At 42.1% G+C, this 12,366-nt stretch overlaps 3 protein-coding genes and 1 long non-coding RNA gene across 6 annotated transcripts in view; 2 read left to right on the top strand and 2 right to left on the bottom strand.

Moving 5' to 3' along the window:
• Positions 1-352: 352 nt before the first annotated feature.
• LOC128889639 (acyl-CoA Delta-12 desaturase) lies at positions 353-3,229 on the bottom strand. Of its 2 annotated transcripts, XM_054147406.1 has the most exons (6): positions 2,994-3,229; positions 2,744-2,909; positions 2,368-2,495; positions 2,028-2,233; positions 1,709-1,891; positions 353-1,369 (listed from the first exon to the last, which is right to left on the bottom strand). In XM_054147406.1, exons 2-6 carry the CDS (start codon positions 2,883-2,885, stop codon positions 1,063-1,065), a joined length of 966 nt encoding a protein of 321 aa, XP_054003381.1. In that variant the 5' UTR covers positions 2,886-2,909; positions 2,994-3,229; the 3' UTR covers positions 353-1,062. The 2 variants fall into 2 exon arrangements, with proteins under 2 accessions (XP_054003381.1, XP_054003380.1); XM_054147405.1 differs by having other exon boundaries at positions 2,744-3,229.
• A 607-nt stretch (positions 3,230-3,836) lies between these two features.
• On the bottom strand, positions 3,837-8,924 carry LOC128889637 (acyl-CoA Delta-9 desaturase). Its single transcript, XM_054147402.1, has 6 exons — positions 8,584-8,924; positions 6,697-7,030; positions 5,747-5,877; positions 5,287-5,492; positions 5,038-5,223; positions 3,837-4,952 (listed from the first exon to the last, which is right to left on the bottom strand). The coding sequence occupies exons 2-6, from the start codon at positions 6,956-6,958 to the stop codon at positions 4,652-4,654; spliced, it is 1,086 nt and encodes a 361-aa protein (XP_054003377.1). The 5' UTR covers positions 6,959-7,030; positions 8,584-8,924; the 3' UTR covers positions 3,837-4,651.
• Positions 5,826-8,577, top strand: LOC128889643 (uncharacterized). Of its 2 annotated transcripts, none has more exons than XR_008460478.1 (3): positions 5,826-5,932; positions 7,285-7,738; positions 7,889-8,577. It is a non-coding gene; the product is annotated as an uncharacterized LOC128889643 (long non-coding RNA). The 2 variants fall into 2 exon arrangements; XR_008460479.1 differs by lacking the exon at positions 5,826-5,932 and having other exon boundaries at positions 6,889-7,410; positions 7,530-7,738.
• Positions 8,925-12,158: 3,234 nt separating the features above from the next.
• LOC128889636 (acyl-CoA Delta-9 desaturase-like) overlaps positions 12,159-12,366 on the top strand; it is a 15,445-nt gene continuing 15,237 nt past the window's right edge. Inside the window, exon 1 of the mRNA XM_054147398.1 lies at positions 12,159-12,226. Coding sequence (XP_054003373.1) covers positions 12,174-12,226 — 53 coding nt within the window. The 5' untranslated portion in view covers positions 12,159-12,173. The remainder of the gene's footprint in view (positions 12,227-12,366) is intronic.

The following is a 12,366-nucleotide window of genomic DNA, read 5'->3' as shown; positions in this document are numbered from 1 at the left end:
CCGCGTTTTATGGGGGGTGCGAATGATTCGCCATCTAGCGGTCGATTGTCCGAACTATTTTACGGAGTTTGGTCAGCGCCTCTATCGGGAAAACGCTCAAGTTTGTCTTCGAATAGTTCGCTTTTATTTACTGCTAGATGGCGCCATTTATACTGTTTCTTATCGACATGGCCGGTACATTATCATCCTGTTGGTAACGGCTCGTAAATGGCGCCATCTAACGTTACAAATTGGAACTATTCGAGGACAAACTTGGGCATTTTCTCGATAGAGGCGCTGACTAAACTCCGAAAAATAGTTCGGGCAACTAACCACTAGATGGCACCAATGATTCGAACGTGTGGTAGCTCTTGTTTTTGAATACATTACGATAGTTTATTTATATTTTAATGATAACTAGAACATTGAATCTATTCGTATGTTGTCAAGACGTATAGAAATTAGAATATTTTCGAGGATCAGGTCGTACATAGCGTGAAATATTTTACTAGAATATTCTACTAAACAGGAGCTTGATGAAGGTACGTTTCCAGACAGCCGCTGATACAACGGTTTCGTAGCGATATGGTAATAAGCGAAACGAACACGATAGTTTTATCGTTGCAACATTATTCGACGCGCTAATCGCGATAGAAACACTATGGAGGCTCCACGTTGACCTCACCGGTGAATTGCAATTTAATCGCAAATATTCTAAGCTACTCATCGATTCTTAAAACTCGTTTTCGTACCGAGACTCCATCAAGAATCTCATTTCCGGAACGATGTTGACATCGAGCATGGGACGCATCCAGAGATGGCGGGGTTGTATTGAAGCGATTGGAGCAATTTAAGTATCGAATTATGTTTATATAAGTAAATGCAAGAATGCTTCTCCGATAACGTTTTTTAAGATGTTGAATATTATTGTAACATATTGGTCTCTGTTAATTTTCAGTTTCCCTTGCTAAGTTTTTAGGCACACTACCGATATCGAACGCGCGACATCGGTACGAAGAGCCTTACAATAAAGAGGCGATAAGTTTCGACGAGTCTCGCATGTAATCTAAATTTCTGGCATCCCTAAAGATAACGCAGGAATTTCGATTTCGCGTTGTAGATGGCGAGCTCCTTGAGCTGCTCGATTCCATCGTCCATGGAGACTTTCTTCTCAGCCACTCGATGAACCATGTCTCTGACGTCTTCGCTGGTTGGCGTCAGCAGCATTTTGATCAAACCGAGTTCGTACCATACTTTGATGAAGAATGTAGTGCAACCCGCGTCGTATTTGCCAAATTCGCCGCTCTTCCAATCCCATGGCACCATGTAATGATACGCTGGCCAATAGGACTTCTTGATGAAGAAGACGGTGAAGTTGGTCAGTGGAATTCTGAAATTATAGGTGAGTGGATTATTTTTATTTATCTGTAATTCTCTGCTTCCGAATTAATGTTTGGTACCATTGGTAAAATTATGAAGAAAATAGTCCTAGTCAACGATTTCGTGTAACTATGATCAACGAGATATTATCGAGTATTTTTGTTAGCAACAGGAGATAATGGCGATGGAAAATTTTAAGAAATCTCGTCCTCGAATTGTTCCACAGATTCGTAATTTATTTTATTTGGAGTGGATACCGTCGTTGTCTATGACGACGGTCCCGTGGCTTTGTGGCATTTTAAAGAAGAGCTTGTACAATAAACTGAAAGTATTGAAAATGGACATTAACTTGCTCCCTTTGACGCCCCAGACCATCAACGCGCTGTTCACCAGCCAGGACGTGTTCGTAGTGATAGCGAATCGTAGTATCCCAACGGTCAGTATGATAGTGGGCAGCGACTCGTCCCAGTACTCCAGTGGCGCATTCAGAGGCAACAGCAATCCGATTATTCCAAACAGTAGCCAGTAGAACCTGCGTATTGCGGAGAAGAGTGGAAGAAAAATGAATCCCATTGTCGACGAAAGAATTTTCGGAATTTTTCTGCTTTTTATCCACCAATTATTAAAAAAAAATCACTTTATTGCTAAATATCGAAGAAAAGTCTTACTTCTTTTGTATCCAAATATATCCATCAATCTCCATGTCGCGCATATCAACCTCGATTTTAGCCTGTTCGTAGTCGACATTCGGCGACACAAAATTGCCAACGTAGTGACTGTACAGGAATCCTTTCTTGTGATTGAAAGGATCCTTATCGGTTCCGTGATACTTGTGATGAAGCCTGTGGTACAGTACCCAATCGTATATCGGTCCCTATAAACATACATGCATCTCCTTAAGCGGCGAATCCACTGAACGTGTTACTCGAACACAACGACGCCGATTTTTCGGCATTTTTTTTTTTTCAGGCATCTCTTTCGAAGCAGGGTAATTAGCGATATACCTACCACTCCTGCGAGGGTGTGAGCCAACATGAGGAACAGTCTAAGAAAAGATGTTGCCTCGAACGTCCTATGCGCCCAATACCTGTGGGCCATGGTCACGCCGAGGCTACCGATGGCTGTTATGAATAGCGCTAAAAATTCGTCGATTAAGAACATCAGTTTGCGTTACTATTTACGGCAGCGACACATGCAGAAAAAGAGTGACGATTCCTCATAGTCGATATTAACCGAGGTTTGACTAGACGTATACGTCGATTAATATCAACTATGACGGAAGAATGAAATGCCAATTTCGTCACAGTCATTACAGTCGATAGACTATTACAACAGCGAGTGGGTAAAGTCAAGTAAAACTAATCGCCACTGCAATGGTTCTTACTGAAGAATACAGTCATCCATTTGGCGGAAGTGATCAAGAGCCAGATGGCGTAGATCCCAAGGACGTGCAGGTGAATGTACCACAACACTGCCGCCCATTTTATTTCCTGTTTCTTCACGGATTTCGTCTTCTCGCTCGACATCCTACCGTCGCCAGTTGAACGAACCTACGTTTCGTCGATCAGCAGTGCGTTATCATTCACTCACTTGCTCGTACTTGATTCGAGTACTTCCGCGAGGATTCTACCGACCTTCCACAGAACACTCGGATGAAAAAATGGCTCTATTCGCGAGGGTAGAAAGCTGTGGAGAGGTTTCCGGAGCAGAGATCCGCGTTGATCGGGACTCGAAATCGCCTACTCGAAGAACAAACTAACGCGAATTAAAACTCGACGCCTTTCGCGCATCCGTGCGTCGAGTTCCACCCGATCCTTCGTGGCACGAAACGCGCTTCCAGAGGAACCGATAAGAACTACTTCATCGAACGGCCAGCCCGATACCTCGTCGATCGACCTCGTGGCCTCTGCAATACAGAATTTCAATATCGTCCAACATTTTACACCGTCATTTCCTTTGTTTTGACATCGACGTAGTCAACGTGTCCACGTTTCACACTGGAATGGATTCATCAGTCACCGTTTTTCATTACAGAATCGGCCGATGACGATCGAATTACGACTGCTGGAACCTGTCGAAAGTACGACTATTGTAAGCGTTGCTTCGAAAGTTTTGGAAAAATCGATTCTTCTCGTCGTTGAGCTGTTGTCTGATCGTGTTTTAATCGAGTAATCTACCAACAGTATTAGGTAAATCGAATCCACGATTTTTAATATAGAACTGTTAGGAGACAGTTGCATGGAGTTTAATAAATCGTTCAAAAGGTGATACAAATTTTCTGCAAATATAGTCACAATTTTTTAGATTATTGTATCTCGTATATTTGGTAACAGGACTAAGCTCAACAATTATCTTTGATAAAAAGAAAACACACAAAATGAAACGTGGAATTTTATAATATAGCTATTTTTTTTTTTTTTTTTTTTGTCAAGTAATAGGAAAGGTTGCATAACTTTCTACAAGAAACGGAAACCACGTCGAGATTCAAATTCAAATTTATTGGGAAACATAACAAAGCAGTGCCTATTAACGATTCTACGGTTTCCGGCGTGGAAATGAATGTATTGCCACGTCATTCGTCAACGATAATTTGTTTCGTTCTTGCTTCGTTTGGGAATCGCTCAACTTTTCCATCTCAAATCGTTCCACAAGGTAAATGCAATTGCAGCTCGGGAGCTTCGAGTCACGAGAACCAAACGCTCGGACCACGCGAGTTCCATGTGAAATTCAAATCGAGACGGAATATATTTCAATGTCGTAACCCCTCGGTCATCGGTAGTCTGACCGTTCGCGTAATGGATTTCTCCGAGACAACGGAAAATTAAAAGTAAATTGACGGTTTTCGATATCCTACAATTTAGATTTAGAATGCGTGGAGCGAAACGCTCTTCCTCTCTTTGCATTCGATTCGCGTTCCAAATTGATCCAAATTTCGAGCAACGAATGAAAGATAAATAACTGTTTATTCCTTAGTTGTTGAAAAAAATAATATTTCAGTTGGTTGGTTTTATTCGAGTAAAATCTTGCCCATCTCTGACTCCGACTTACTCGTAATCGCGATGTATAAATTATTCTCTACGCTATACATATAAACATGATTTAATCGACGGAACCGAGTCGTTCTATGGATTTGCCTCGACCCTATATAATTAAATTAAAAACTCAGTCGTGAAAACCGTGACAGAACAGCGAACGCTTATAGATCGTTCGATCCACTTTTCGTAGAAAACTGAAGACACTAGAGGTCTGGTGCTCTGTCACGAACGAAGAAGAGACGTTACTCTTTCTTCCATCACATCGACTTCAGTTCCTGGAGATCGTCTGTCGGAATATCCTTGTCGCCGTATCCCCAAACATGGCTCCCGTCGCCTGTTCGGTTCGCCCTTCGTCGAACCATCGCTGGGGATACGTACTTGCGATCGTACGCCCAACCAATGCACGCGAACGCGTCGATGAACCCAGTGGTCAAGTTGAACGTGTAGTTCCCCAGTTCACCGGTTTTATAATCCCATGGGAAAACGTGGTGGAAGTTGTGCCAGCCCTCGCCTATAGCTGCGATGGAAACCGCTAGGTTTTCCACCGGAGTAATGTACCTGAAATTCATTCCAGCTTTAACTAATTTCGATCGTTCCGCATTCGACGATCTAGCCACGAATCGTCGGAATTACGGAGACTTACTGGTCGTACGGCCGTTGGCCCCACATGTGCGCGACGCTGTTCACGAAGAATGCCACGTTGAGAGTCACGCTGTACCGGAAGTTGAAGTTCACCCAGAAAGAAGTCCACAAGGATTCCGACCAAAAGTAGCACGGCACGCTGACCGGGAGCGCGATCGTCAGAAGAGCGAACAAAGGAATGTAGAGTCTGCGATCGAAGAAGAGAAGAGTCAACTCGTTTATTGATTCTCCGAACCATTGAAATGCTTACTTCTTTTGCCACATAACGATCGGATCGTCCTCGAGGTCGCTCATGTCGACGGCGTTTCGTTTCAGAACAACGTCGGGGTGAGGCGTCGTGAAAAGCCAGCCCACGTGGGCAAAGAAGAATCCTCTCTTCGCGTTATGGGGATCGGCGTCGGTTTCGCTGTATTTGTGATGCACCCTGTGGTCCAGTGCCCACGCGTACACGTGTCTCTGCGCAAGAAACGCGTTTGTCTATCGTCGGAAAGTTCCACTATTTTTGTCAGACTGGGAGGAAGACGTGGGAGAAATCGCGTATTATTCGTATTTCGAAACAGTCCTACGTACGTATTTATTTAAATTTCGTTTCTATTTTTTTTTTTTTTTTTTTTTTTTGTATCAGAGACACCTTAGGAATTCGTAAATGATTTAGATGATCGAAAATAAATGATACGGGGGTGGAGAAAGTTGTAAAGGAGACTACGAACTTGTCCGGTTATGGTGAACAGGAAAATCAGAAGCAATCGCAGCTGCCATTTCGCTTTGTACGCCCTGTGGGACCATAGCCTGTGCGCTCCCGCGGTTATGCCGAATGCGGAGGTGTATATGGTTACGAATGCTGGAACAAAATTCATCGGGTTCAAGTAGCTTCGATTATCACTCTCTCGTTAACTGTAAGTATCCTCAACTTTCATATCTATTTAATTGGGCGTCGTTCTTCTTATTAAATTAAATATATATTTTTCGTGAATTCCGTTTCCAAGAACGGTGGCGTAATAATAATCTTGCTGAAAATGGCAGCCAGCTATTTCTGTCGCCGGTAGGAATTTTTGCAATACTGATGTTCTTACGTCCAAGTACCGATGTAAGCTCAGCACGCGACGCATTTCCGTCGCGCACGTGAAACTCAGTTTTAAAAACACATTATATAATTTCAATGTCATCCAAGTATCGCTTTGTCTTGCAAACGAACAAGACACTGTTGTTGCGTTAACTAATAGAAAAATCGAGGACATCGAACATTTTCATTATCTAAAGCAGGCTGACCTACATTTTTTTTTTTTTTTCTTTTTTTTACTGCCGTGCTTCCGCTGTATTTTTCCTACACACGAAGATACAGACGACCAAACTTACATTTCAAGTATTTTGCAAAAATAACACGTAAGATAAACATGTAAAAAAGATATATTGGGCGAAAGAGTCAAGGTTTAGTTAACGTGCTGTTTCTAATTTAACCTCATATTAATAAATAAGATAAAATAAATAAATGCTATCGGTTTGTTTTCATAAACTTTGAATCTCGGAAAGTTGTGCAACCTGTTTTCCCATATCTTTCTGTCGAGCTCATAACAAGTTTCAAGGTTTAATCTAGAAACAATCAAATTTTTCAAATGCGAAGCTGATGGGAAAAAATGTGTGAATTTCAAGGTGTACCTACCCCACAATGCGGTGAGGGCTCTCGCTTCGACGAAGATGAGGTAGAATCCGTAAATGCTCCCAGCGTGGATGAAAATTTGCGCGATTAGGTCTGGCCACCTGATCCGAGGCACGTACGGCGCTTTGCTGCAACGATAGCTTTTGTCAGCCGTCAAAAAGTCGTCGGTCTCCGACAGCCTGCTGTTCTTCGAGTCTACTTTCTTGTTGTTAGTATCCCATATTTGATTCACCGTGGGAGACACTCGCTCTTTACCTGGCGACATCTTTCTTTCCCATGTAGCTTCCTTCGGAAATCCTTGCTACTCGATGACCTTACCAATTCTGAAGTAGCACAGCTGTTCATTGATACAAAAATGGAGACTATAAGAAAATGGACGTACATTCGACGTTATCGCATGCTATAATACTTCGAAGTTTTGACGTATTTTCAATTTGACTGTATGGTACCACGTAACTACGTGATACTAATAGCCGAGCCGAACTGAACGAGCACAGGTCGGCTAAATGTTAGAAGATACTCTCTATCGATCGTAGATATTGTCACCTGAACGATATCGCGGTGAACGTTGATAAAGGTATTTATTTTCAGATATTCTTCGGTAAAAATGAATGGATAAGCTATCCTGGAACTGGAATAATATCAGCTTCGATGAGCAATCCACAAACGAATCTATTTCATTGAATACGAGAGCAGCATAAAGTTGAAAAAGTTTCAGTGAATAATAAAATGTTAATATGCGCAGTATGAACGTGACAGTATTTCAATTCTACGTATCGACTGGATAAGAACGAATGCAAACCGATGATCGGAATTCAATTCAGCGTATTTTTTAGAACCGTCAGCCGAATTACCACACCGAGTGGCCAAGAGTTAATTTGGAGTAATTGCGTTACGCGTCAACGGGGGTCACGTAAACGTTTTTCATCATCGTCTCGACGCGTATCTGACCTAGACGTCATTGAATAAAGAAATGGCTAATTAAAACGTAAATGACTGTGATCAACAACGAGCTGACTCGACTTTAAGGACGCACAAAAGGTAGGTGCTTGTGCAATTAGCGTGGGAGTAGTTGTAATTAGAAAAAAAGACTTGCGGCAATTAAAAACAGAGCCGTAAGAAACGTATGAATTAAAGCGTTATAATTCTTTAGCTATCTGTTTATAATCACTTTTCCACTGTTTGTTTTAGGTAGATTTAATTGACGCTCATTTACTACTCGAAGAGAACAGGATATCACAGTATTCAGCTACGGATTAAAACCTGGACGACGAAAAGAGACACTGACTCAACAATATGCGTCTCCGATCGCGAAACGCAATTTCTTCGCCCAGCGGAGTCCTCCGTTTCTAACGATACAGACTTTAATCAGAATTTATTGTCGGGAATTTATAGTTCACGGCCGATCAATGTTCCTCCTGATAGGCCCTGTTTATGAGAACATCTAACCGCTTCATGATCGAAGGAGACGCAAAACAATTGGCGTCATCGAATTCGGAAAATCAGTCGCGAGCTTCGATCGTTCGCGCACGATCTTGTATTTTCTCGAAGAAAATTTTATGAATTTAGCATGAATGGTCGTGCACTAGTCCGGGAGAAATTAGTTTGAGTACGAATTCATCCGACCGCGCTAACTCATCGGCGTATTTTGACGAATCCCTATAAATAATTGTACTCGTCACTAGACCAAGGCCTAACCTCGTGCGATTCCTCGAAGTATTTAACTGTTTAACAACGCTGCGTAGATAATTTCACGTGTCGCGGAAAGTAGTGTCATCCACTGACAACGTACGAGGTCATCCGTCAACGGGCCATTTTCAGAAGTTTCTGGACAAATTACAATATTCCCCAACGCAGGCGAAACGTTAATAGTAAGAAGTAAACACTTACGTTCTACCAAACTGTTCCCAATCACAATAATACAGTGAATTGAAACTGTCGAAAATTGTGTTCACGCCGAAATCGGTCTCAATTACACCACCTGAAGCACACGCGCGGGAAGATTAATGATACGACCGACTAGTGAGCTCTATTGGATCCAAGAGTTTGCGATGACGCAACTAAGTAGTAAACTATTAAACTGAGTTACCGGTCCTGATTGCTATCGACGCGTTTCGGAGCATAACACTCATTCGGTGTAATCGCGATATATACCATACCTACGTATTTATACTGCACGCTAATCTCGATATCGTTTTATTATCTGATAGACCACTTCTACTACTGGTAATACAGTAATTTCTCGATGTTAAAACACCTGTGAGGTATCCTTGCGATGTTATCTCGAAGGAGAGCAACAAATTTTTTGATGGATATGGAACTACTTTACCAGAATCCAAAGCTGAGCAGAAGTGAACGATGGAATAAAAACGACGTGTCCTTCGCACACTCTAACAATTCGATTCGCAGAAGTTGCGAAATGAATCCGTGTCGATGGAGAACTTACTCTGTACTCCCGATTTTTCCGTTGGATAAGACGTTCGCGGAATTAACGAGCAATTTTATACGCGTTTGTTAATGATCTTACGTCAACGTTCGCTGTACTGTTATTTGAAATCCAATTAAAATCGATGATAAACGAGTCGTTCCCTTTGACCACGTTCTTATAATAGATCAAACATATCGCATGACACCTGCGGAATCTCCACCTTATCGCGTGGATTTCCAGAAAAAATCGCACAGGTGTTCGCCCGCGCCCAGATCGCGACAACGATTTCGTTATCTGCGAATTCTCTTAAGGAGATTTCTTTTTTACCACGTTTCGCACCTCGCACCGTATGTCGCGTAGAATAAACACTGTTCCTTGCGCTGACTAGAGGGTCTAGAGTTACAAAACTCTCGTGTATATACTCTTGCGCGAACCAACGGCGCGATGAACGGCGCAGAGATAGCAGGGAGTTAACGAACCTCGGGGTACTCCGATCTGGTCTCACATGGGACTGTCATAAAATTATACTAAAGTTATCCTCCACGTTTCAAAACGTGATATATGAATGCCATTTGACGGATTCTCGGGCCGCCAAACTTGGCGAAACTGGCTATCTGTGCGCGAGTTTTACAGAACCCTGTACACACACTAATACGCAATCAAATCACATGAATATGACCTTCTAGAGAAAAAAAGCACACGTGTATGTATATGTATATGCAGATACATGTGCGTGCGTGCGTGTGTGTGTGTGTGTGTGTTTATAAATTATGTGTATAATAATGTAAAAAAAATGCTCAAAGAAATAGCATTTTTTTGTTTTTGTTCGTTTATAGATTGCCTTGATCTATCGACTTTGCAAATATCGTCGCTTTGCCGCAAGCATAAGATTTAGAAAAAAAAAATGGAAAAAACATGTACGCATAAGATTTTTTCTCTTAAATAGTAGGTCATTTATACTTATATATAATTATGTATACTTATATTTATATTTATATTTATATTTATCTCTGTAAAGCTCGGTAGCCAATTTACACAACTTTGGTCACCTGAGAATTCGATATAGTAAGCGTTACATTAGCAAATGGCTTTCATATGTTACTTTTCAAAGGGTGCTTTATTGGATGAGCAAAAAATCATCACATCTTGTCAGATGTATGGTAAAAAGCAAAACAGAACGCACATACACACATACGTACAAAAATTAAATATAAATAATTGCGTATTTACGAAAAACGAAGTACGTAGCGATACGTGCAATGCTCCATGAAAAATTCTAGACAGAAAGAACTTGGAGGGAAAATATTTCAAATGCTGTCTCAAATGGTAAATGCATAATTCTTTATTCTTAAAGGACCATGCAATAATTAATAATATACACAATTAATTTTAATGAATGCAATGGGAAGCAGTCTTTCGTGCTCCTTGATGATGCATTCCTGGCAACAGGCAACCTGATACTCGTGTGAGAAGTAATTCGTAGTAGTACAGAATTTATATTCACACTGTAACCACAGTCGAGGTACAGAATGAATCCAATACACCTTTTTGTCCGAGGTTTCAGACATTCCATCCTGCAACATTGTTCTATGCCTTGTCTGCAGTCAGAAATCAGAGTATCAGCAAAACTTTACAGAAACCTAATCTATCAACGCGAGGCATGGTAGCAGCAGTTAGTGGGCAGCACCGAACGACTAGTCATACGCGTCGAAGTGATCCATCCGTCAGGATCTTTTGTTTTTCGAAATTCAAAATTGAGAAAAGCTTTTGGAATACATTGCCTAAACTTACGAACAAATAAACAAAATACGTTTCAAATTACACTAAAAATACACTAAAATCATCGAGACATCGCGTCCTCTCGCGTCCCGTTGTCTAATCAACCGTTTCCTTTGCAGGAATGATTCTTTCACGAAACGGGCCAAATCGTTGGGGTCGAATATCAAAAAATTAATGACCAAAGAGTAAGGTCCATTCGCGTGAAAAAAAAACACGCGTCGTTCGTTAGTTGGCAGCGTCTCCGTGAATGGCGGTAGTGGCGGGACGGATTGATCGAACCGGCCAACGAACGCGGGTACGCACAGTGTCTTTACAATTTGCTAAATATCCCTCGCTGGCGTCGATTCTCGATTTCGCGATAGTTGCGCGCATGCACCGATTGGAAGCTCGTCGAGGACCACGCGGACAAAACTGACAGCACACGAGGGAGTAAAAGAGAGAGGGAACAGGAGAATGTAACCCGTGCAGAGAACCGCAGTCCAGGCAGGGGGTGGTTCGATGGCTGCCGCAACCCCCGGCATCGGTGCGGCTAGCTTCGCTTTTCGTTTCTCGCTCTCGCCCCCGTTGTTCTCGACGCTCGTGGCTCGAATTTCGGTCGTGCGAGCTTTTACAAGAGCTTCTGTCGGTTGACGAGTGAAAGGTGGTACGCTTGTGCGTTAGAGATACCCACGAGTAATGTCGTTTTCCCGGTGGACTTTGAATCACGCTCGAGATCCCTCGGGACGTCTTTTCGCGACTTTTAACATTACCTGCCGGCCTGTGTAGGCATTGCAGGGAGGAAAAAAGAAAAGAACAGTCCTGGATTAAGGGGAATATGGTACTACGAGTAAGTAGAATATGGACCAGGGGCGGACCTACTCGGAGGATAACGAGGCTCCAATGTCGAGTCCTCGAGAAAGCATCTCCAAACAACTCTTTTCTTGATTTTTTTTTTTCACTTGATTACCACTCGATATTCGGAAGGACAGAAAAATCATTCGATTATTTTATGTATGCGATGTTGTCCTATCTAGAACTATGTTTACTGTCGATACCGATAGTCGCAAGATGGTCGCTATTTTCCATATTATTTACATATTTCCCCGTTCGATATTACTTTCATAGTAAAAAGATTTCTTTGTCGTAAAATATTTCAGAAAAGGAAAGCTTCAATGAGTCTAGATCCGTCGCTGGTAAAGTTTCAAGAGTCGTGATCGTACGTGCGTTGCCATAAAGTGATTTTACCGAACATACGATTGTTGGTATCACGTACTTAGAAGGAAACGACATTATTATGGGTACCGCTAATAGTATCGTCGAACGCGAGAGAAATACACGCATTAACAGGTACTGGGGATGTAATCTTCGTTTCGAATAGAAAATGTTCTCGCCTGTCAGTAGACTAAACGCTCTCACTCGCTCTCTCTCTCTTTCTCTCTTTCTCTCTCTCTCTCTCTCTCTCTCTCTCTCTCTCTCTCTCTCTCTCT

Source organism: Hylaeus anthracinus, unplaced genomic scaffold (assembly GCF_026225885.1).
Source record: "Hylaeus anthracinus isolate JK02 unplaced genomic scaffold, UHH_iyHylAnth1.0_haploid 11997, whole genome shotgun sequence".
NCBI lineage: Eukaryota > Metazoa > Arthropoda > Insecta > Hymenoptera > Colletidae > Hylaeus > Hylaeus anthracinus.
This window is presented reverse-complemented; position numbering and strand designations above follow the sequence as displayed.